The sequence below is a fragment of the Apiospora phragmitis genome (genome assembly GCF_038363925.1).
Source record: "Apiospora phragmitis strain CBS 135458 chromosome Unknown utg000010l:1.0-9815664.0:1.0-9183399.0, whole genome shotgun sequence".
NCBI classification, from domain to species: Eukaryota; Fungi; Ascomycota; class Sordariomycetes; order Amphisphaeriales; family Apiosporaceae; genus Apiospora; species Apiospora phragmitis.
This window is the reverse complement of record NW_027117409.1, coordinates 5663805-5687432: the sequence shown is the minus strand read 5'-3', so window position 1 is coordinate 5687432 and position 23628 is coordinate 5663805. Positions and strand designations below refer to the sequence as shown.

General features: G+C 53.8%; 8 protein-coding genes across 8 annotated transcripts; 2 read left to right on the top strand and 6 right to left on the bottom strand.

Annotated features, from left to right (window-relative positions):
* Nucleotides 1-130: 130 nt before the first annotated feature.
* On the top strand, nt 131-2250 carry PG994_011480 (E3 ubiquitin-protein ligase; the record flags this gene model as incomplete). The annotated part of the gene is made up of 2 exons (XM_066862889.1): nt 131-1914; nt 1983-2250. 2 exons carry the CDS (start codon nt 131-133, stop codon nt 2248-2250), a joined length of 2052 nt encoding a protein of 683 aa, XP_066711999.1.
* Nucleotides 2251-2981: 731 nt separating this feature from the next.
* On the bottom strand, nt 2982-4678 carry PG994_011479 (uncharacterized protein; the record flags this gene model as incomplete). The annotated part of the gene is made up of 3 exons (XM_066862888.1): nt 2982-3564; nt 3654-4266; nt 4408-4678. The coding sequence occupies 3 exons, from the start codon at nt 4676-4678 to the stop codon at nt 2982-2984; spliced, it is 1467 nt and encodes a 488-aa protein (XP_066711998.1).
* An 884-nt stretch (nt 4679-5562) lies between these two features.
* Nucleotides 5563-7525, top strand: PG994_011478 (uncharacterized protein; the record flags this gene model as incomplete). The annotated part of the gene is made up of 3 exons (XM_066862887.1): nt 5563-5718; nt 5852-6078; nt 6220-7525. 3 exons carry the CDS (start codon nt 5563-5565, stop codon nt 7523-7525), a joined length of 1689 nt encoding a protein of 562 aa, XP_066711997.1.
* A 475-nt stretch (nt 7526-8000) lies between these two features.
* On the bottom strand, nt 8001-9137 carry PG994_011477 (Serine/threonine-protein kinase; the record flags this gene model as incomplete). The annotated part of the gene is made up of 1 exon (XM_066862886.1): nt 8001-9137. One exon carries the CDS (start codon nt 9135-9137, stop codon nt 8001-8003), a length of 1137 nt encoding a protein of 378 aa, XP_066711996.1.
* A 96-nt stretch (nt 9138-9233) lies between these two features.
* On the bottom strand, nt 9234-10718 carry PG994_011476 (kinase domain containing protein; the record flags this gene model as incomplete). Its single annotated transcript, XM_066862885.1, has 4 exons — nt 9234-9693; nt 9779-9788; nt 9864-10501; nt 10585-10718. The coding sequence occupies 4 exons, from the start codon at nt 10716-10718 to the stop codon at nt 9234-9236; spliced, it is 1242 nt and encodes a 413-aa protein (XP_066711995.1).
* Nucleotides 10719-12014: 1296 nt separating this feature from the next.
* On the bottom strand, nt 12015-13676 carry PG994_011475 (uncharacterized protein; the record flags this gene model as incomplete). The annotated part of the gene is made up of 4 exons (XM_066862884.1): nt 12015-12220; nt 12281-12924; nt 13014-13465; nt 13578-13676. The coding sequence occupies 4 exons, from the start codon at nt 13674-13676 to the stop codon at nt 12015-12017; spliced, it is 1401 nt and encodes a 466-aa protein (XP_066711994.1).
* Nucleotides 13677-15285: 1609 nt separating this feature from the next.
* On the bottom strand, nt 15286-16464 carry PG994_011474 (class I glutamine amidotransferase-like protein; the record flags this gene model as incomplete). The annotated part of the gene is made up of 4 exons (XM_066862883.1): nt 15286-15491; nt 15850-16219; nt 16305-16403; nt 16447-16464. 4 exons carry the CDS (start codon nt 16462-16464, stop codon nt 15286-15288), a joined length of 693 nt encoding a protein of 230 aa, XP_066711993.1.
* Nucleotides 16465-17747: 1283 nt separating this feature from the next.
* PG994_011473 (uncharacterized protein) lies at nt 17748-20010 on the bottom strand (the record flags this gene model as incomplete). Its single annotated transcript, XM_066862882.1, has 3 exons — nt 17748-18889; nt 18961-19186; nt 19393-20010. 3 exons carry the CDS (start codon nt 20008-20010, stop codon nt 17748-17750), a joined length of 1986 nt encoding a protein of 661 aa, XP_066711992.1.
* Nucleotides 20011-23628: the final 3618 nt, after the last annotated feature.

The window sequence follows — 23628 nt, the reverse complement described above, 5'->3', positions numbered from 1 at the left end:
GAGAACCGTGTTTCCATTGAGAAAATCAATTCTGCTGGAGAAACATTTGTTACTGAGAAGCAGGGACTTGGGAAGGGGTCCTGCTAAACTTTCTCGGCCTGGTCCAGTGGCTGTCTCCTGCGGGCACATAATGCACTTCAGCTGCTTCGAGATGTATACCGAGGCGACAGCTCGCCGCCATGTGCACCAAATAGCACGGCACCATCCAGAGTCCCTCGAGCGCTTAGAGTTCGTGTGCCCCCTCTGTAAAGCGCTGGGTAACGCATTCCTACCGATCTCCTGGGATGGTAAGGAGGAGTCTTATCCGGGCGCGTTGCAGTCTCAAGACAGCTTTGCATCGTTCCTTGATTATCACATGGGTATCATCCCTCACATGGGTCCTCGACTTCGTGGTTCGTTGCAGCATACCTTCGCAGACTATGTTCGTTCTACGATGCCAGACAGCTTAGTCGAGGGATCAGCCCAGTTGGTAATGGATACATGGAACGTAAGCCGTCCGCCATCTGTCTCTGTTAGTACCCCGTTTAGCGATGCCTTCTCTTCTGTGGCGACCCCAGAGTCTAGTGTGCGCTCGGGAAGCCCCTCAGATGCCCAGAACAGCGACAAAGAGCTTATGTCTGCCTACCGGCGCTTGCGGGACACTCTACGAAACAACAAGCTATATACGGGCCCAGCTGGCGAAGACAAGGACGACGAGCTTGTGGGCGGGGGAGCGATGGCCCGCACAGTGGGCTTTTCTATCTCCGCTACCGAGATCCAACAACGTGGCCTCGAGGCTCAGTACGGAATGACCCTGATCGAGAAGATCCCTGAACAAGCATTGATACAGCTCCGTATCTTGTCAGAAACGACTTCATCCTACATTTCCATCGGTGGCCTTCGTAACGGGGGAGATAATCGAATGGAGGCCGACTTCAGGAAGGATAGTGAGCGGCAACACTGCCAACTGTTCATATCCGAGTATCTCGGAAAGGGTTCGTCGAACAGCCGACAACCCGCGGAGGACCACCCACCCTTACTGAGCCAAGACCCCTTCATCTTTATGTGTGAATGCGTCTTTGGTGTCGCGGCTGCTCACAACATTGATATCAATGACCTGGTGCGTCTGTGTTATTTCGCCGAGATTGTCAAGGTGGTCTATCACATCTCACGCAACATCCCAATTGGAAAATGGCTTGAACACCTGGGCAATCGGTCTACAGAGGATACAGCCTTGAACAACTTTGCCAACTTTTGCCACGCCGTCACCCTGGCTGGCATCAACAGCAATTGCGAAGACCCCGAGTTATCTGATGATTTGCCGAATGCAGGCTTTGACCAGCCGTCTTTCGAGAGCCTGTCCAACTTTTACGTCTTCGTTCAGCGATACGCCCTCGTTTTCTTGCGAAAGACGGCCATCCTCCTCCACGTCTACTTTGGTGTGGACCTCAATAGCTACGTCCCTACAGCCCCTGAGCTGGATGAGCTTTCGCGCTTGACCGCCGCGATGCGTCTCCCATCCTTCGACGAGATGTGCACTGCCCTAACGCCTCTTGGAGCCAACTACGGCTGGCCCAAGCAGATGGAAAGACTTGCCCACGGCTGGATCAAACACCAAATTGCAATCCGACCGCATCTCCCTATCGACAACAGCCTCGAAGCCCCGCATCGTCTGCCTCCCTCAGCCCAGCTTAGTCACCCGGGTATATTTGAACTGATCGGGCTTCCTAAGAACTTTGATACTTTGATCGAGGAGTGCGCTCGTCGTCGCTGCCCCAAGACGGGCAGAGACCTCGCTGACCCGATTGTTTGCCTCATGTGCGGTGACATTTTCTGTGGGCAGACCATGTGTTGTATAATAGACTACAAGGAGCCTGGTCCCGGCGACAAGCCCTCTAAGAAGATCGGGGGTGCGCAGCAACACATGCTGTTCAAGTAAGTAGTAGTCCTCCCTCCCTCTAGCTATCGCAGCCGGAGCTTGACTAACGACACTTCGTGAACAGGTGCCAGCGCAATATGGGAATATTCATCAACATCCGCAAGTGCGCCATCTTCTATCTCCATCGCAAGAGTGGTAGTTTCAGCAACGCACCTTATATAGACAAATACGGAGAGGTGGACGTCGGCCTGCGCCACGGCCGCCAGCTCTTCCTCAACCAGCGTCGATACGACTCCATGATCCGTGCCATGTGGCTCGGCCACGGCGTACCGAGTTTCATTAGTCGTAAGCTAGAGGCGGACATCAATAATGGTGGATGGGAAACGATCTAGTCGTTATTGCCGCGGTTTCTACGTTTCTAGCAGTCACGACTATGTTACGTGGTTCGACACGTCCCAGGGGATGTTGAAAGACAGCAATGTCTAGGGGAGAAATGCTCGCTGGAGCTCAGTTGTCGGAAATGAAGCATGGTGGATTGATCCGGTTAAGCACATGCTCCGGATCGATCTAGGTAGCTTATATAGTTGGCGGCGCCGTGAGGTATACAAGCAATGGATTGAAAACACCACAGTTTTCGAAAGAATATCAGATCTCATTTTCGTTTCCTCGCGTGTAGATGTTTATAGGGAGTCCCAGTCCATCCATCCTCAACGGTGTATAGTCACCTAGGCTTACGGGGTACGAGTCGGATTGTGCACGGGGAAGCAAGTGTATATAAGACAGTGTGTCTGGAGTTTAGGTATATACATTATCTCGGCCTATCTAGAAATCTAAGAGAAACATGGGCTTCTTGTGATAGGTTCCTTCTGGTTTCAGAAAGACCGAGCATCCCTTTCCTGCTTGTCAGTGGCACCGACTTCTACTCTGATGTGATACTGTTATAGAGATGGAGGGGAAGCCGAGCCTCCAGTGAGCTCTTACTCCATTAGTAGCCTCATGCCCCCATAAGTAGTTACCTAAAAACCTAGTACGATTAGGGAAACGCTTCCTGGCTATGGAGGTACGGGCGGTCTCGGGTTGCAGAGATGGCCGAGTTCATATCAGTCGACCTTCATGCTAAAATTCACGATTCTTCGTTTTTTATCTCAGCATCCGTCTTCAGGGGCGAGATGCTTCGGCTCTGGTCTTGGTCCACATCCATGGCCTCGGGTGCAGCTCGGTCAGTCGAGTCCCCAGTGCCATTCGGGACTTCGCTCGTGGCAGCTTCAGCAGCCATGCTGCATTCCTCGACCGGGCCGCGGTGCCGAAACACCTTTATCTTCCCGTCCTGCCCGCAGCTGACCATGGTGTCGCCGTGCAAATCGACCCAGAAACAGACGCCATCATGCGCCTTCTCGATACGCTGGACGATTTCCTTGGTTTTTATGTCCCAGAGCACGATATCTCCGTCTTCCGAGGCCGCCGTGACGTAGGCCTTTCCGTCCACCACGCTAAAGCAGCCACCAATACTAAAACCGGCATTCGTATGACCCTGGTACGTCTTCTTGACTTGGCCGCTCACGTAGTCCCAGAGGCGTATGCATGAGTCCATGCTGAACGCAAGGAGGTAGCGGCCGTTAGGGGCGAAGCAGACCGACGTCACGGGCGGGTTATCTTCGTGGACCATGGTGCGGAGGCACTGGCCGGTGGACGTGTCCCATATCCGCCTATGTTTGGGCGCAGCAGTCCTTAGCTTGGGCGCTTTCTTTCTTTTGAAGAGTTAGGGGTAAGAGAAGGGGGGGGACGAAAAACTTACGTCAAACCATCCGTGCTGCAACTGACCACCAAGGTCCCGTCTCTACTAAAGTCGATGCCGCTGACTGGGTCGCTGTGCGCCGGCAAACTCCTCATCAACCGTCCCGCGCGCACATCCCACAGAAATACAGCCTCGTCGTAACTTCCACTCGCCAAGATATTGCCCTTCGGCGAGAAAGCAAGACAGTAGACGTAGTTGTGGTGCCCAAGCAGGGGTCTCGACCTCGCAGGCTGTCCTGTGACTCTATCCCAGAAGCGAATTGCCTTGTCGTCGGAGCCCGAGGCCAACGTCTTGGAGTCTGGTGACCAGGCCACGGCCGACACGCCGGCCATGTGCCCCACTAGCGTCTCAATGTGCCTCCCCGTGGACGCCTCCCATATCTTGATGGTGCCGTCTGCCGAGGCCGAGGCGATCCACCTCCCATCAGGGGATATGCGTACTTGGGAGATTGGTTTGCGGTGCCCGCCAAGAATGAGGCGGGGCTTGAAGTTCGGTTTCGTGGGCTGCCGCGGCTGAGGTGGTTCGGATGCTACGTCGACGCCGGCGTCGGCGGCGGGTGTGCGAAAAGGTGTTGGATCGCCGGAAACGGGCGACCGAGTGATGGAGCGCGAGACTGTGGGTGACCTTGTCCTCGTCCTTGATCTCGACCTGGATCTTAATCTTGATTCTGATCTAGACCGGGATCGGGATCTAGAGTCGGAGCGTGATCTGGAAGTAGAGCGTGATCTTGACCTCGATCGAGACCTCGATCGACTGCGCGATGTGTCGTGGTCGCTCGAGTAGTAGTTGTCACGACGTTTGGGGCTAGGGCTCCTGCTGGCGGATGGGCTCTCTCGCTGTTGTTCCCGTATAGAAACACGCAAGGTGGACTTGTCGTCCTTGTCCTTGCCGTCTTGCCCTTCCTTGGCGTCGGGGGTATCGTATCGCGGGGTGGACTCTGTGCTGTCCTCCTGATGGACTTTGCGCCGCTTTGGGGGAGGGGCCGTCACTGGCACATCTGCCACTGATGTGTCCAGTTCTGCCATGTGCGCAACGCGATTGTATTGGACTGGATACGTCTGCCGGCTTACGTTCCTGAAGCGTGTGTATATCGCATGGAAGGAGGGTTCAGGTCTATCGGGATCAAAGTGTATTGGCGGTTTGGACTGGTTTTCCCATTCCGGGGGCGAAATGGGTATTAGGAGCAGTTGCGACGGGATAAATCCAGTGTTTCGCGGTTGGTTGTGTAAAGTTGATAGCCTTCGGGAATGTCAAGTTCACAGCCTTGTTCAAAGATAACTGCATGTGCTGATGGGCATTTAGGTTCTGTACAGTGGGTGCTGTAGAATTGAGGACAAGGCTGAGATTACCCACGTTGGGCCCTGTAGCTTGGCGTAACTTAGGCTGCTTAGTGGGGGCGCTGAACTCATTTTAGATTCGAATTAGAGGATCTGTCGGTACTTAATGCGAACGCGCAAAACATCCTGGTTGCGTCTGTGCCTGTGCCTGCCTGACGTCGACACCCAGCCTTTTCTGCAGACTCTCCGTACCCGTATTGACGACAGAGACTGACGACAACCCCCATGTCTGCAGGTCCTGCCCCCCCCCCCTGTTCGTCACATTCTCATCTCCGGATATGCAACCATGCCACTGGGAACTAACCTTATTGTACAGTAGAACAGACGAGCCTGAAGTTTGTCTATCTATCATACGTATTCTATATCTCCCATCCCTGGACATTATTGGGCATGATCCCCTGAGCTGCCAAAGTGATTGAATCCTATAGTCTTAAATACGTTCTCCAACCGTCCCGAGACATATTTCCTTCTTGATGTGCTAGCCCTGTTACAAGGGAATCCAATCCAACCCAGTGATAAAGGCCAAGTCCCCTCCGACACCCATCCAGCATCCCCGGACCGTCCCGCCCGTCATGGACTCCCTCCCGTCTGAGCTTACCGAACTCAACATCATCACTTTGAACTGTTGGGGTCTGCTGTACCTATCCAAAGACCGCGCCTCCCGTCTCGCGGCCATTGGCCAGGCCCTCGCCGCCTCGGACCCAACGCCCCATATCGTGGGCCTCCAGGTAAGCGACCCTCGGGGTCTATTCCTGCCTATTCCAGTCGTTATTCCTCGTTATCCCAATGTCTCAAGGGGTTGGCTCCTGAGACATCTTGTTTATTCCAAGAAGAGTAACACTAACGCCGAGAGTCGGGTAGGAATGTTGGACCCAGGAAGACTACCAGGCCATCCGCTGTGCCACCCGCTTTATACTGCCCTACGGCAAGTTCTACCATAGCGGCGCATTCGGCGGCGGCCTGGCTATACTGTCGCGATGGCCCATCGAGGAAAGCTCCATGGTCCGCTATCCTTTGAACGGCCGGCCCACCGCTTTCTTCCGCGGAGACTGGTTCGCCGGCAAGGGCGTTGCCTGTGCGCGGATCCGGTACGGGAAAGGGCCAAAGGAGGTAGTCGAGGTCTTCAACACTCATGTGAGTCGGGGAAAATCGGTCTCGCGCCTCATTCCGAGGAGACTTGCTACTAGAGCGACTTGAAAAAAAGCTAACAACCCTCCCTATCTTGCTAGACCCATCCTGCCTATGAGAATCACAAAAAGGGGCGTAGACACATACACGGCCCACCGCCTGTCCCAAGCCTGGGAGCTCGCCAAACTCGTCCGCGGCGCCGCGGCCAAGGGCCACCTCGTCGTCGCCCTGGGGGACTTCAACGACGTGCCGCTCTCGCTGCCGCACCGCATCCTGACGTCGCACGCGCCGGTGCGGGACGTGTGGCGCGTGCTGCACCCGGACTCGTCGCTCGGGTCCGCCGAGCACGACGCCGAGCGCGCCCGCCGCCGGCCCATCCCCACGGCCGAGTTCAACGTCCGCGAGAACGGCGCGACCAGCAACACGGCCTACAACAGCTGGCGCTGGCCCAAGCAGCAGCAGCGGCGCCCGGCCGACGTCATCGTCGCGCCCGACACGTCCGACCCGCGCGGCCAGCGGCTCGACTACATCTTCGCCTCGTCGGGCGCGAGCGAGAGCGACAGCAACCCGGGCTGGGGGTGGGTCGTCAAGGACGCGCGCGTGGGCATGCTGCAGCGCCATCCGGAACTGGGCTGCAGCCTCAGCGACCATTTCTCCGTGGAGGCGACGCTAGTCCTCCACCACTCCTCGCTGCAGTCGCCCGGCTCCAACCCTCTGTCCCTCGAAAACACCGCCGCCCTGGCCGAATCTTCCACCAACAACGACAACGACAAGAGCTTCACCGCCCAGTCCAGCAATGACTACCACTTGAAACCCGCCGACGCCGGCGACGCCACCTCCATGGCCGACACCCGCGCCACCGAGATCCCCGAGGCCTTCCTGACGGCGGGCATCTACCTGCAGACCCCGACGGCGTCGGACTCGCACCTCCCGCTGCGCCACAACAAGCAAAAGTCCACGACGACGACGCTGCGCAACCACCTCCTCGCCACCTCGTACGAGGCGCAGCTCCAGGACGCCGCCCAGCCCGTCGCGCGCCTGCCGCCCTCGACCTATGACGAGATCCTCGCCGTCGTGCAGACCTACATGGTGCGCGAGCGGTCCCAGCGCCGTTGGCGCAGCCACCACTTCTTCGCCTGGGTCGGCGTCACGCTGGCCTGCTACGTGGGCGTCTGGTTCAGCCCCCACAACTACGTCGCCTTCGTGCTGATGCTCCTGAGCAGCCTGGGCCTCGTGGCGGGAACCATCGATGGGCTTATCGCGCTCCTGTTTGTTGGTTCCGAGATGCGCGCACTCAAGGAGTTCGAGTGGGAGATCATGAACGCCAAGGCTCACGCATCGGGTGCCGGAGGGGCCGGCTTTATGAAGAAAGAGGGCCGCGAGGAGAAGAGCTGGTCGAGGGCGTAGGAGGGCCAGGGTCAATCGGCTTCGTTCCGTCTCAAGACTTCTCATGACTCCAACATTATTGTTTTGTAAATGACATGCTTGACACACTGGGACTCGTCCTCCCAAGTGAAACGAGACCGTGTAAGCCCATATACACATTATGGCAACACCTTCTTATTATATACGCCTGTAGGCCACACACCACACCATGTCGTATAAAGGGGCGTGGCCACATAAAGTATACGTGCCGATAGGGGCGTTGATTAACGAATAATGACTAGGGTATAATTACGGCTTTAAGTCTGTTTACCCCCTCTCCAACTTCACAGCAATTCTCATCATGTCTACCTTTCCCTCATGCTCGAGCTCTCGCTGTCGAGCAAACTTGATACGCCCACCTAATAGTTTTCCGTAAGAATCGGTGCTCGGCAGAGGGACTGGTATCCCTTAACAGCCTCAACACCGACCTAGTCATTCCACTCGATATGATTTCTCCTCAGCGGGCAACGGCCGCCAGCCCTCCGATACCATCAACCCATGCCTCTCCTATAAACCTAGTTCTCCGCGGCGGCCATGCTGCCGCCGGCGAACCATCCAGCTCCATGTTCCCTACGACGCCTACCATCCCATCCGCGGCATCATTCCAAGCATCGCCGAGCACATTGCCACCCCGCCTCTTCCAAGTGTACCTAGGAAGGCACTCTGCTTCCGCACCTCGAGCACCAGGCCTTTGGTATGCCGGTCTCTCAGGAGCCGGTCCCGCGGTCGCTTCTTCTCCTTCCGCCCCGTAGGCGCGCACCACTTTCTTGAGCTTTTCCACTTCCTGCGGGTTCGCCGTCAGCGTTTCGATCTCCCGATCGATGCGCTTCAGCCGTGCCGCGTCATACGGCGTCTCGACAAAGTGCATTACCATATTGCGCACCACCTTGGGGTACGCCGCCAGATGTCGCTGCACCGCCTCTAGCCGGCGTGAGCACCGATTTGCAACAGCCACTAGCGAAGGGGCATTAGTGTTTACAGGAGGAGGAATCATGGGGATATTGGCCGTCAGCCCGTCTAGTAGACGAGCAGTGCCATGTACAGCAATGGGCGCCGTACCATCTCCCATACCGAGACCAGCATCTGCTGGAAAGGAGCAAGAATCGGTATCTGGCTGCGATTCTGACCAGTCCGAGATGGGCTCCTCTTCGTCAAAATAATGTGTATCTTCGAGACTCGAGATTTCAGGCACGAATGGTGGCTGAACCGTGTGCAGTTTGTCCCAGGGGATGCCACGGAACCATTTGTGTGCTTTGAGATCTTCCGCATCGTGTGGATATACCGCTCGGCCAGTCCAATCACGATTGGACTGACGGCGACACGAGCGGAAAGGCTGGATTGGAAGTGACTGAGAATCCCGAGCATGGTAGCGTTTTGAGCAGATACGACTTTCCTTTTCGCGCATCAAGCTGGCCATCAGGTCCATGCAGCGGCGTGACACGGCCGGGCGTGGCGGAAAGGCAAACGTGCTCTGGTGGTTGACGATGTTGCGTTTTGTCTCCTGACGACCGCCTTCTTCGGACAGAAAAGGGGTGTGGCCATAGATGCATTCGTACAAGATAATCCCCGAGACTCCACCAGTCACATCTGGCATCGTACTCGCCCTCACGAATCACTTCGGGTGCCATGTACTGACTAGTCCCAACAACTGATCGAGCAGACTGTCGATTTCCGCAACGGTTGCGCCAGTTCAAGAGAGGCTCGTCCAGGTCTGTGGCGGGGAACCGTTCTCTGGTGCATTACGCTCATGCTTCCGCATTGTCTCGGCCACGTTCTGCGCCCATTTGAGCGTGCCCTGAAAGCCTTCAGACCGATCAACGGCATTACCCTCGATGGTGAGACCAAGCTTATGGACAAGACTGTAGCGATGGGTGTGATAGTAGCTTGTATCATGCGACCAATGACCGTCAAAGGCAAGACCAAAGTCGGATATCTTGAGGTGGCCCGTAGCTGACACCAGGAAATTGTCTGGTTTGATGTCACGGTGTATCCAACGCAAGGAGTGTGCTTCCTCGATGCAAAGGATCATCTCAGCAATGAAGAACTTGGCTACTGGTTCATTCAGGATATTTTCGCGGATGAGTAGACCGAGAAAGTCGCCGCCGGGCATGTATTCCATGACCAAATACAGATTGGCAGGGTCTTGGAAGCTGGCGATCAGGGGGACAATCCTACAAATTGCCATGTTATTCCATGTCAACAACCTTCTCGTCTTGCATCAGGGACGGTGCGTACCATCTTGAACCTTCAGAGGAGACCAGGAAGTCCCTCTCCGCCCTCAAGTGCCCCTCTTGGCTTGTTCGCAGCATCGCAGACTTACGGATCACCTTCATGGCGTAAACAGGCTTCTTATCTGGTACGGTTTGGTTGGTGAAGCTATTGCTAGTCTTCTCCTTGACCAGCCTAACCACACCAAAGCTTCCTTTGCCTAGAATCTTCAATACTTGATAATTATCAGCCAGCTCGTTGTGTAAGCCTCTCATCACACTGGTACTCTTGGCTTTCAGTACGCGTGTCTCGCGCATGTGGTCCGTCTCCTGCTTGTAGAACATACGACGCCGGTAGTCCTTCTCGGGTGGGCTTAGCTCCTCGCGTCTGCCCCAAAGATCCGCTTCAAGGAGTTGGAGGCGTAGGTGCCTCGGGCTGTTCTTTGTAAGGACCTCATTGAAATAGGTTTCCAGATAGATCTTGGCAGCCGAGGCCTTTTCAACCGTCAAGACAGTTGGATTCAATTGATCTAGGGCAGTCTCCTCTATTGGCTCCAGCGTCGAGTCTGGGCTCGAATCGATCTCGGGGGCAACTTCGCGGCGAAGAACACTGGCGGCCTTGGGCTTCTTCTCTGTCGAACTGGTGTCCTGGTGCGAGACCTTCGAGTCCAAAGAGGTTGCTGGCGTGACGGTGGGTTCGATTGGATGACCTGGGTATCTGCCACTCGAGTTTGTGTTGCTATTGCTATTGCTGTTACTGTTGCTATTAGATGTTGAGGATTGTGGGGTTCCAGCGTCGAGGCCATGCTCTAGGCCACTGAACTACGGCGGCACATCTTGCTCTTGCGGCCTTTCCATAGAACGAATGGAGCATCTTGGTTTGGAAGGCTTGCGATGAATGATGGTGGCGGCGGGTTTGAACGGAGACTGCAACCCAGGGAAGGAGAACCGCTTGAGCAGACCGTCATCTTGCTTATATGACTTCTTCTCGTTTACCGGTGGCGGTGAGTTGGGTTGGGGGCTGGCACGCTCATGCAACGAAGTGCCTGATGCTATGTCGGTTAGGACAATACTGTATACTCCCTTCCACTTCCATTGCGAGGCTAAAGGGCTCTTACCACTATTCGTCAAGGAACGGAGGACCGATCTTATCCTCGAGCCTTGCCGCCGTAACTTTCTTGGAGGCTCACCCGTCACCGACACTGACGAGGAGGAATCGACTGCTTGTGAGTCCACTTGTGCAGTTGGGCGGCTGCTGAGCGCAGCAGTATTCCGTTTCATGGCTACAGCCGATCATGGGTCGGTCTCTGCAGTTAAGGCGCTGCTGCTGAACAATACTGTTGGTGATAACGACTGTAAGAAATGACAGATGAGCGACAATGATAAGAAAAACCACCAATTCTGCTGGCTCCGGAGTGACGGAGAATCGCCTGCAAGAGAGTGAAGTTTTGCTTCACTGTGTCTTGAGCAATGCAAGCTATGTTTGCTGGTTGGGCAAAACGGAGGAGCATCGTGCTACCCATGCATTAGTTCAAATATCACGGCTGTTACGAACGGTTGTTGGGAGGCCAAAAGGTCACTTGCGCCTTCCGACTGGACTTTAAGACACTGGGCGTCCAAGGAACGCAAGGAGTGATAGCTCCGGCCCCTCGCTCGTCCCTGCCTTCAGTGCCAAAATAAAGTCGCTCTAGGCCGTTGCTCCTTCCATCATCAACACAGATTCTAATGGCTGATACAGGCAGACGCATTGACGGGAGTACATGAGGTAGTCCCATTGAAGTCACATCAGCTACCAGCGGAGAAAGGAGAGGAATAAGACGAATCGAAGATAAATAATACACGGCAAGTCATTGATTAATTCTTGGTCTGAATCTATCTGCGCTGGCCTAGGAAACAAGGCAAAGGAAAAATACCAATGTTAACGGAAACCCAGATCCCAAAATCAACTTTTCATACGCCTGAGATGCAATGCAGAGCTCGTCATCCCTTGTGACAACGTCTGCCTACCGTGTCCGTGGACCCGGGTCCTCGCAGACCCGCGCAGGTCGGAGACCTTAACACAGCGCTGGGTTTGTTTGTAGGAAAATCGTGTGTGGTGACAAGGAAATCATGAAGCTCAGAGACTAGGCTGTCGATGAACACAGCCGCAATGGAGTAGAGTACAGCCACGAATGGGAATCCGTCCAGGACATGGGCACGCTGCCATCATTAAAACCGCGCCCATCGTATGTACACCGCACAGGAAAGCTTCGGAACCGTCAAGTTTACTTGATCTCCAACAGCTTGATATCGAACACCAACGTCGAGTTGCCGGGGATACCGGGCTGCGACTTGCTGCCGTAGGCGAGGCTGGCAGGGATCGTCAGGCGACGCTCACCACCAACGGCCATGCCCATGAGGCCGATGTCCCAGCCCTTGATGACCTGGCCACTGCCGGCGGTGAACTGGAATGGCTTGCCCTTCTTGTTGGCTATAAAGTAGGTTAGCGACGATGGACACGATCATGGAAACACGGTGGGTGGATACTTACAGTCAAAGACCTTGCCATCTTGGAGCTTGCCGATGTAACGAACACCAACCTTGTTGCCCTTCTTCACAGCACGGCCAGTGCCGATCTTGCGGTCATCGATGGTGACGCCCTGGACAACCTTGATACCAGGCTTGGGGCCGTTCTCCTTCTCCTTCTCGGCAGCGGGACCGGTAGGACCCTGCTCGAGGTTCTTGGCGAACTGCACCTTCTTAGCGTCCTTGGGAGACTCCTTGGCGGCCTTGTCCTCGACCTCGACGGCATCGCCCTTGTTGTTCTTCAGCTTCTTCTGCTGCTTCTTGCTGAGCTTCGCATCCGACTTGGCAATCAGAGAATCGAGCGTCTCGGCCTCCTCATCAGCAGCGCGCTTCTTTCCCTTCTTGGAATCAGCGGCGACCAGCTTGGGAGCCTCCTCCTCGTCATCGATCTCCATGACGCGGGGGTCCTCAAGACCATCGAGCTCGTCATCCTCTGACTCGTCGGAGCCCTCGCCGTACATGGCCTCAAGCTCATCGGGGAAGTCGTCGTACTCGTCATCTTCCTCATCCTCCTCATCCGAGTCAAAATCATCAGCATCGACGATGTAGTTACCGGTGAGGTGAACCGTGTGGGTACCCTGGACGATGAAGAAGACCTTCTCCTCCGGGCTGATGGTGATGTCCAGAGGTTGTTGGTAGTTCTATTGATGGTCAGGAACACGTTCATTCAGGGGCCGTAGGTATACTTCATGGCTTACGCGCTCGGTGTCAAGAGTGCAGATGACGTTCTCCTCCAATCGAGATCCTCGTCATCCTCATCATCCTCATCGTCATCCTCGTCATCCGAGGTGGCGGGCTGCTTGCCCTTCTTGGCCTTGCCGTTTGTCTTGGCATCGGCCATCTCCTCATCGGATTCTTCCTGTGCCGCCGCAATGAGTTTCTTGAGGGCAGCAGCCTGCTTGGCCTTCTTGGACTTGGAAGGGTCGCTGGGGCCGCCGTTGACCTCTTCCTCCTCGTCGGAGTCCTCCTCATCATCATCGGAACCGCCACGTACGAGCGACTCAAGGTACTCATCATCAACCTCGTTGTCCATGTCGGGGTACCTCTGGCGAACGATCTTTAAGGTGGAGCGGGGGATGGAGGGGATTTTTCCATCCTCGTCAGCCTCAGGCTCTTCCGTGGGGTCGAGCGCAGCCATGGTAATGCGGAACTAGTTGTCATGTTAGTCGACTGGATCGTTCGATTGCATACGACCGCAAGCGGGCGCAAGCGCGATTATTGGGTAGGAATGGTTAGGGAATGAGTAGCATTATTAGACTTACAGAAGCATCAGGGAAGCTATCCTCCATCATGGCGGGAATCAAGATGCTTCCCGGAGGGACCTCCAGGCCATAGAGGGCGACAGTCTTCATTCCAGACATTGTGGTGAGAGCGTGTGAGAGCGCAGTTACTAAATGATTGGGTAAATGCGTAAGAGCAAGATTTAAGCGAATGGTCTTGTCGAATTGAATCCTGTCTCAATGGGGGAGGGGAGGAAGAAGAAGGGGAAAAAGAAGGATGTTCAATGGGACGGAGAAGAGGGTATGATGAAGCATTCGTCGAATTTTTGGTACTGTTCGAGGCTTGCCAAATAGAAACTTTTTTCGATAAGGCCGGCTCCCGACTCCACTCTAGCAACTGATAAGCCCGCCTTCCCGCTAAATGGGCCTTTTATGGGACGGGTAGGACAAGAAAAAGCTGGTTGCCCGGGCACCTCAGGCGCCCACCCGGGACAAACTAAACATTTTCCAGGGACCTGACTGACATCAATCAAGTCCTTACTTCACGTATTGTACATTGCTCCAGAGTATCAAACGCGGGTGTGGTGTACAAGATTGACAGACCTACCTGACTCAAGCAATGCCACAAATACTGAAGTTTCCTCACACGTACATACAGAAATTGCCAGAGCTCTGTTATACAGTATTCAAGTATGTAGGTATCCAGACACCAGTGAAAGCCTTTGTTGATCATGAGTGCCGCTCACCGCCATATGTACTAAATACTATACAACCTTGGGTCCCAAGTTCTATATGAACCCCTCCAGACTATTAGGTAGGCGAGGACCAGAGACGCTGGTAGCTACATGTATGCTTCTTAGCATTAACCTATTCCGATCTTCGCATTGTCTAAACCTTTTATTTGACGGGTAGATTTAAAGAATGATACAATACTGCGGTTTACTGCGGTTCTTGCTGGGTATTATCCCCGATTGGCCAGTTGATGTTGATCTGATCTGACCTGACCTGACCTGCCCCATTGAAATGATCAGAGTTCTTAGTCGTGTCTAACGCCCACCAGTTATCTTCAAACATTACATGCCTACGTATCCGTACCTACCTGTAGAAAACAGTTGCTGTGAGTGCATTGATATCTGGCAATGGCATGGTTGGCTGGCAATTCGAATCAATTGCTTGGTCTCTGGGCACGTTGACGAACCGTTGAAACTCACGGCTGCTTGCTGTGGTCGAGTTCGGTCTTATTTTGCAGATACCCGACGACCTTCTACCCTGGAAGCAAGCAGAGCCCAAACAGTCTTGGGCTGAGGGCCGGCGAGAACGGAGAAGAAGGGATTGACGAGACGCGCAGCTCTTGCTACCCGAATATACTGAGATGTTCTCGTGTAACTTGATCAACTGAAGCATTCTTCATCACAACGTAGTAGACTGCTTTCCTTTTATAGTGGTTTATCAAGGTGGGCTGGCTGGCTTGTACGTTAGTGAGGAGTCAGGCAACTAATGCTATAGGTCACGCCACCAACAATCCACCACATCTTTGATCGTGAATCTATTCGTCATCCAAATCGCGGGAAGCGGGACGCGAACGGTCCATGATCGTAGCATTGAATACATGTACATAAGCACCCAGATCACGCTATATCGCTGGCCGTCAGCTCACACAGCAAGCTTACACCGCATTTACTTCCCCAACTTTGCTATCACCTCAACCCTCTATCCTTCATTCTCTCTCACACACAATCTCTCTTCCTTATTACTTCCGACGCCAGAAGCCCAAGAAGACCGCACCCAGTACGTTCCGTATCATGCCCAGGACAAAACTCGTCTGCCCTTGACTGTACTTCTGCGCTCGATCGCCGGTATCCGTCATGGCGAGAACCACCTCGACGACCGGCCTCGGGAAGTGCTTGGACTGCCGGGCGTAAGCCGCCACGAGATCGTTTCCATTGGTCACGCCACCTACATTGCACAAGAAGTCGACCGGCATGTCAGCTGCTGTCCGAATGCGAGGACATCACCCGCCAACCGAGCTTTTCCGCTGGTCCATTGAGGAAATCACGCTCGTGAACAAATGGGGGGCAAGGGAAAAAAAAAAAGCTCAGTGTCTGATATCTCGGAAGGCTCGGGCACTAGCCTGGCACCATTGCATATGACCCAACAACTCTGGACTGCCATTACATAAAGGTAGACCGGAGCATTTCTTCTCAAATTTTGCCTGGCTATTTTCTCTCTCTTTGTTTTTGTCTCCTTCGGTTTGGACTTGCGGTAGAGCGACAACCAGAGGAAATAGTAATGAATGAAAGATGTGACGACTCACCACTCGACCAAAATCGCCCGTCCTGGACCCACCGAAGCTCCGTACCCTTCAAGACGACATCGGGGCCGAACATGTCGCGAATCTTGTCCTGCAGCCCGCGCGGCCCGCACGCCGTCCTGCCCTTGAGCAGCCCCGCCTCGCCGCAGAGGAGTATCCCCGTGCAAACAGACAGGATGTCCGTAGTCTCGACCTCGCCCTGGCGCCGCAGCCACGCGACCGCGCCGGCCTCGAACGTCGTGCTTGGGTCCGGCCCCGGCACCAGCACGATGTCGAGCTTCCCGGGCCCCACGGCCGCTTCGGAGTAGTGGTGCGTGCGCGGGATGCTCATGCCCGACGTGAGGGGGATCATGTTGTTGTTGGCGGCGGCGGCCTGACCCGAGGAGGCCGTGAACTTCGTATCAGCAGTAGCAGTAGCAGGAGCAGGAGAAGGACCCCCGGATATACGAGATTTGCACCGAGGGCGCGAGGTCGATGACGGCCTGGGGGACGAGGCCGGCAACCAGCGACATGTACTCGTGCGATATTGTGCCGAATATATCAACACATGCGACGCTCTAGGAGCTGGCATTCGGTAGGTATGAAGATGCCAATGCGAACCACGTTGTTCTTGCCCATGGTCGATCAGATATGCTCGCAAGAGCTGGTATGGAAGTTGGATTTAAAGGGGAAGGTGAGGGATGGCTTGCACAGGTAGTATGAGCAGGCTGGATGCGATACGTTTGTCTATAATCGTACTTGAAGCAGATGAGATTGACTTTATACCCACCTCGAGACTAGCGACCACCCAATTCGACAACTCTTAGCATCCGGCGGACACGCGGCACCACGATCCCACGGATACATAAACTTCGCGCCGCCGTCCTCATATAACCGGTTGGGTCCGGTGTTAAGTGCGATGCTGGGGTGGGTCCGCTAACGGTGTTAGATGATTGGCTGTTATTAGGTTATAACCCCGTCGAGCTTCGGACTTGGACGGTACATATAGGTATCACATGTTATGCTACCATCATCAAGTTCTCCGAGGACACCGGCATTTCGAAGAAAACACCAAGCCTAAACAAAAGTGGTGAGTCCTTTTTTAAGACGTTGCATTTCAGATGCGAGGTTTTGGAATATCGGACATGTTTCTTTCATTGATCATGTCTTATCGATTCGTCTCGAGACGAGCTTAGCATATGTACACAAAGGCTGCCTAAGATCGAGTTCTCGAACGATACAAGATATTCTCTATCTTTGTACAGCTGGGTTTTGCTTGATCAACCCTCAGTTCCGCTACTTGTCGGGAGGCCCTCCATTATAATCAATGGACCTGTCCAGATACTGCCTCCACCAACAGTGTTGTCCGTCGCATTCCTGCTCTTATACAAGTATTAGATATTATAGGGCTAGTTTCGAAGACGATGACGTGCTTGCCCATTCGAGAGCGTGACGACCTCTTCGAACTCTGCCGGGCTAGCCCCCTTGCCCGCGTGGACACATGCTTGCGTCGAGTCGATACAGCTCGTTGCACATGGATTCCGCGATTGTGTCGCCAATGGCGCCGCGCTCCCTTCTTGCCGTATAAACGAATGCCGGCAGGATTGATGTGAAGTCATCATTTTCCTGCAAATTGCTCCGAGAACTCCGTAGGGCCCAGATAAGTTTACCCCCCATATCTAGAATGCCAATGCCGATGCCGTGCCATGCATATCAACATCATGTCCTCTATTTACATGCTTCTCGGAGCCGTTGTCGATAAAGGTCGAGTTAAACGTCGCCGGGATCGGTCTTCAAATGGTGTGCAGCGAATCGAACAAAGAAAAGAAAACAACAAAAAGCCAGGTCACAGTTCTCTGCCTGAAATTGACCTATACAAGAAATACACCCAAACCCAAAACGTACACAAACGAACAGACCCGCTATACCATGGCAGAGGCTGATAACGATTTGGCTCTTTGCCTCGTTACCTTCTTGCTCACGGTGTAGACCAGGCTCTGTGTCCAAAAGTGGCAGATTTGTGCCTGGGCGCCGGGAATAGCGCCGTATAGCGGCGCAACCAGCGGAACCATGATGTAGTCAACAAAGTTCTTGCTGACTTTGCGATGCGAGAAGCACATGCCCTTAGCGATGCCAGCCTCAGTCATCTCGCGTTCGCGGTTGGCGACGTTTGCTCGGTGGAACCTTTCGTATAGGAAGAGATTCAAGGCGACTTCCATGAAACCAAGGGTACGCAGCACGTTGCAGACATCGAAGATCCATGCTAGTGAGTGAGGATCAGAGTTTCCTTCCGTAACCCAGACGTATAGCGTGGATGCGATGACCAAAATTGTCATCTGCACAGGTAGGAAATGAGCTTCGAACATGCGATGGGCCAGGTAGAGCATGCGCTCCCAGTTGGGATCCTTCAGCGTATCCGTGGTGACGTCCGAGAAGATACCGCTCTCGACGGTCTGTTCGGGGCTCAGGCCATCGATTTGGGGGATATAATCATCAGAAGGATCGTTCATGGTCATGTGAAGGGGGCGGAAAGCTCTTGAAGTGTGCTTCCTCTCCTGCCACACTTCCGCAAACTTGCGAATGGCATAGCCAGAATCGAGAGCACCCCACATGTGTCGGAGGGCCTGCTTGTATCGCGCCTTCACGTCGTTGTACACTCCGCCAACACCCTCGCCGCCGTCGCCCTTGACATTAGTTTGGCTCACCGGGCTGAGCACGGTTCGGACGGTCAGATTGCCATTCAGCGCAAAAAAGCACTTCAGATACATATGCAGGTCTTCGCCGATAGCCTCAGCGTCACTATCCCAACCACCTACACGATCGACCAGCTGAAGCGGCACAGAGTAGACAGAAGTAGGCGGAGCAATTGTTGAACCGCTGTACAGACCAGACATACCGGCACCGGCCCAGAGGATGTCACCAACACGGACGACGGCGGGGATGTTATGGGCGTTACGGTCGAAAATAATGGGGGCAGCGTATAAGGTCGTGGTGGCGGTTTCCGGGTGCGACAAGTGCATGCTCGTGAGCAGAGCAAAATAGTTGGAAGCCAAATGGCTATCGGCTAAATTATCATGCTGTATTAGTTGTTGCTCCTCCTTTCACAAAACAGGATTTTGCCTTTAGTGGTCTTACCATCAATTCCAGTCACAATGACATCCTTGCGCATAGCCAAGGGGTACTTTTCACTGAGTTTCCGTGCGGCCCATGCCATGTTGCTACCCTTTCCAGGAGATTCACCAGGGATGTCAGAAGGGTGCAGCGTGAAGTCGATGGAGCGGAACTTCTTGGCGAATTCTTGAATCAGGTTCATAGCCTTGAGCTCGACGTTGTGCTCGCGCTGTTCCATACCGAGGTAGACCTATAGTACATGTGTCAGCAATATCCACAGGGGTTCATGACGATTCCGTCCAAACTGGCACTCAAACACCCAGAACTACTTCAATTGATCATCCTCCATCCCGGCGTCAATCTCGTAGATGGCGTTGACGATCGATTGATCGTCGTTGCCATTGGCGAGCGAGCCAGTGCAGCGGTACGCGAAACAAGCTGGAAGATAAAACTTACATCGTACGTGTATCGCGCCTGAGGGTGAGAGGCGAGGACTTCCAATGTTTCCCTTAGAATGTCGACTTCTTCCTTGTAATTGGGGATAACAATTGCGTGAATAACGTTATCGGTATTGATAGCATCGCCATCTGTGTACATATCGAGTTCGAAATCGCCAGCTTCGCTGCTGGTACTAGAGGAAAATGCCGATCCATCTCGGGAAGAGGTCAACGTCTCAGAGCTAGAAAGCGAAGTGGAAGAGCCTCGTCGTCGATGGTGAGACATCTTGATGTCCCGAAGAGCCTTGCTGCGCGCCATTTTCTTCAAGCTGCGGGTGAGATCGAAAATCGACCAGCAGGAGCGGATCGGGAAGCAGGTGACAAGTATGTGGATGAAGAGGCAGTAGTAGGCGAAGATGGTCGTCCATATTCCGGCTCCGGTGGTGCCAGTGGCTGCGTCAGTTGCAGCAGAGGTTACAGAAGAGCCGGCAATGCCCAGTGAACTCGTCTGCCAGTATTTGATGTAGCCAAACCCTGGCGTGGCCGCTTCTCTCGTGATGACCCAGTAGCTCAGAGCGATGGTAGCTATCATAGCCAGCCCTCCTGCACGCCGCGTGCACCAGCCGAAAAGAGTCATGGCGGGCAAGATGTGTTGTTGGCGATGTGCGTTTCGGGCAGAAGGGGTTGCGAGGGAGGTAGGCTAGACGCGCGACAAGCTGTGGTGTAGGTCAAGGGAATGGGTAAAAGGAGCGGAAGAGACCACACAGGAGGAGGAAGCCGGCGTCTTGATACCTACGGTCTAGTACAGACAGTACAGGCAGTAGCGGGAGATAGAGAGAGAGAAAAAAGAAATGGAATGTGGAGGGGAGAGAGCGTAGTAAATCGAGCAGTTGGTACGGGAAATGATAGGGACGGGGAGGAAACAAGGTGTGGGTTGAATGTGAGGTAGGGGTGGTATTTCGCCGTTTCGTAGGGTACAAACCGACTGCTCGAGGGAGCGCCCCAGTTCAAGATCCAGATCAAGCCCAGTGCGGCTAGAGGGTGGGCATGTACTCGCTCTTAGTACGCAGCAAATCGGGGCGCAGGACCCAGGCTGGCCAGGCTAGTTTGGTAGGAGATGTGGGATATTTGTACAGGCTATTTTTTGTCTGGGCTGGAGCGGGCGGCGGAGTCGGTTGCGTTCGCTGCTCAACTGCTTTTCGCTGCGGGCGTCTGTCGGTCGGATGCTGCAGATGAGTTGACGGATATCGAGGCGTACTCGGTTCCGACCTCCTCTCTCTCTCTCTCTCTCTCTCTCGTTCTATCGCGGTGTATTCCCTTTCTGGATATAGGCCGATGGATGTGGAAATCTGGAAGTTCCAGGTTGACACGCGAATCGAAGTTAATTCTTCAATTCCTTTTCCTCTGTCGCGGGTATTGGCCAAGGTAGCAGCACGCGGTAGGTAGGCAGGCAAGTAGGCCAATAATTAAAATTGGGGGGGCTGACTGGCAGGTACCGTCGTGGAGAGTAACTCTGCTTTCAATCAATGTTCTTACCGGTTCCACTGCTAGGAACGTAGCAGGGGGCACAGGGAAATTGAAATATGTAGAGGATAAGAACGGGTGCCCAAAAGGGGATAATTATTACGGGAATCAAGAACAACCTGGAGACCAGGTCCTTTTTTTCCCTTCCTTTTTTTTCCGCTCACGCGCCCAGGGGTAGCTATGTTGGTCGGTCTGTCGTACTGGTAATTGAAGCCGCACGGAAGCGATGAAAAGGGGACACCCTGGAGACGATTCATGGACTGGAGGATGAAGTGGACTATTTCTGCTTTGCTGCCATTTTCAGAGCCATGCGGTCGGCAAGTACAGGTAATATGTTGCCTCGCTGCTGCTGCTGCTTGCTTGCAGCTACGGATGGCATTGAGTGAACTGGAATGTTGAGGAGTGGTGTTGGCTTATTTCTTTAGCGTGCCACAGCCGCTTGGTGGTGGTAGGGGGGTGCTATCTCACTAAAACACTAAATAAATAGCACTTTACAGTATGCACACACTGTATTAGCATCAGGCACTCGCTGGATGCAGCAGCAATCAGGCATGTTTATGCTAGCATTCAGTACTTCAGCGTTCTAGGTTTGAACTGGAACATGGGGGCGAACGAGCCCAGTTGCCAGTCTGTTTTGTTTTCTGTCAGTCATTGACGTCCCCCTAAAACCAACCTTAGCCTGCCTGCTGCAGACTGACTTATCCCATCTTTTTGTTTGGGGCCAAGCCGACTGGAATCGTAGGAAGAGTGTTTACGGCAACGAGAACAGGAGCAGGCGCAGGCGCGGGCGCAGGAGCAGGAGCTGGTATCATACCACTACAAGAACATTCCCCAATAAAGTTTCGTCGTTTTCGGGATCCGCGGTCGGTCGTTTGGCGACTGCAGATGGATGGATTGACTGAACGAGCCCTCCTTGCGACGACAGCCAATCATGCAACTCATGTCGAGCGACCAAAGCTCGTTTCCTGGCAGAAAATGCGGCAGCTGTGTGTGTGCTGCTGCATCTGGTGAACTGATACTATGATACCAGACCCAACTTCATACATGGCCCCCTCCCCCGCGGTTACAGATTCCGCGACGTTGCTGGTTGACTGGCTTGCTAGCAGCTCGGTTACGGTATGCTGACGCGCCGGTATGACGTTGTCGGCCCCAACCACAGCTGATAGGGTGCCTCGATATCCGTACAGCTGTGTGGTATGCAGGCGGGATCATACCTCATCACCGACTGGTCATTCAAAGGAATCGTATAGCCTCAATTACGTACGCGAAGTGCGGCAACCAGAGCAATGCCATTGAAGGAAAGGAGCTAGCTAGTAAGGTAGCTTGCTGTAGCTTGTTCTTTGCTGACGAGAGCCGTAAAGTAGGCCCAGCTTAGGATGCAAGATAGACAGACAAGTGTCCTTGGGCTATGCCCCTTGCAAGCTCGCGTGTAGGGAGGGATGAGCCACCTAACAGCAAGCCATATATGCAAGCGACTTCTATTTTGAAGCGAGCCGGTAGGGGGCTCAGCACCACTAACAGTAGTAAGTAAGGTTAGTGATCGCCTATGCTGATCATCTGAGGCAGCCACCCCAGATGATGCCAAAGCCACACCGTATTTGTCGCGTCGACATTCTCTGACCAGACTCTGACACTTGTCTATTCCTCCTCGGCGCCCGGTTTGCTGTTCATCTTGCCATATTGGTGCACGGTACTGGTCCTATCAGGTGTTCTCAGACGGCGTTCTGCCGTCATTGTTACAACGCGAGAATCCTTCCGGTAGTCTCATCCATGTGTGCTTGGGGGCCTGTCGGCTGCGGGCCGTCGGGTGATGCGATGCTAGTACTGGCAGACTGCGCGATAATGCCTGCCCGCTCCTGCTCCTCCTCCTGTGTTCCCTCTACTCGTTTCTTGTAAGGTGTGAAAAGGAGGGCTGTCTGGCTGTGACAATGGAGTGAGAATGCATGCACGCATGTGCAGGTTGGCCCGCATGTTTCATTGCTCAATTCTAGGCCAGCCCACAGTTCACTGTCATGTCATGTACATACAATATTCTCAAACTGCATGCAATGCAAGCGGACATTAAAATAGCAGTAATAAGGCCGTTTGGGCCAAGTGGGGGTACCTATGTACATAACATTACTGTGTGTATGCCCTATTCTCGAATTAATAAACCATCATGATTTCAGGCTTGTGGTCTGTTTTGGTATTAAGAAAAGGGATCCGTCCATCCTGCAAGCATGCCGTCCCCTTCATCTCATCTTCTACCTACGCTTAAGCCTGCCGGTTGTTTTAGCCAGGAATCTTAGCTCTCGACTGTGTTTCCGTTCCGCGGCGGCGGCCGTGAGACTTCCTCAAAGCATACCTCCTATTGCGGTGCAGCTAATGCGCGGAATGTTCACCGTCCTTAAGGTTCCTATTCCACACACGGCATTACCACCAAGCCAGAGTACTCGGAGTCACTGAGTACGCTTATCACGGGATTCTATAGCTCCCATGAAACTGCATCTTTGGATAGCATCTAGTGGAAGCTAGCATGACTAATAAATCTATAGTAGTATGTCTGCTTGGCGATCAAAATGTTTACTATAGCCGATACCTACATATCTATTGATCTGCCGTCCTTCACCGTGTCGCATAGTGGACAATTAATACAGTATATAGGAATTCCCACAGGGTCAGCTTGCACTATGTACATGACTTGCCTGTCAGCACACCCACCCAAAGCCCACTAGGGCCCTGTGGGGACTAT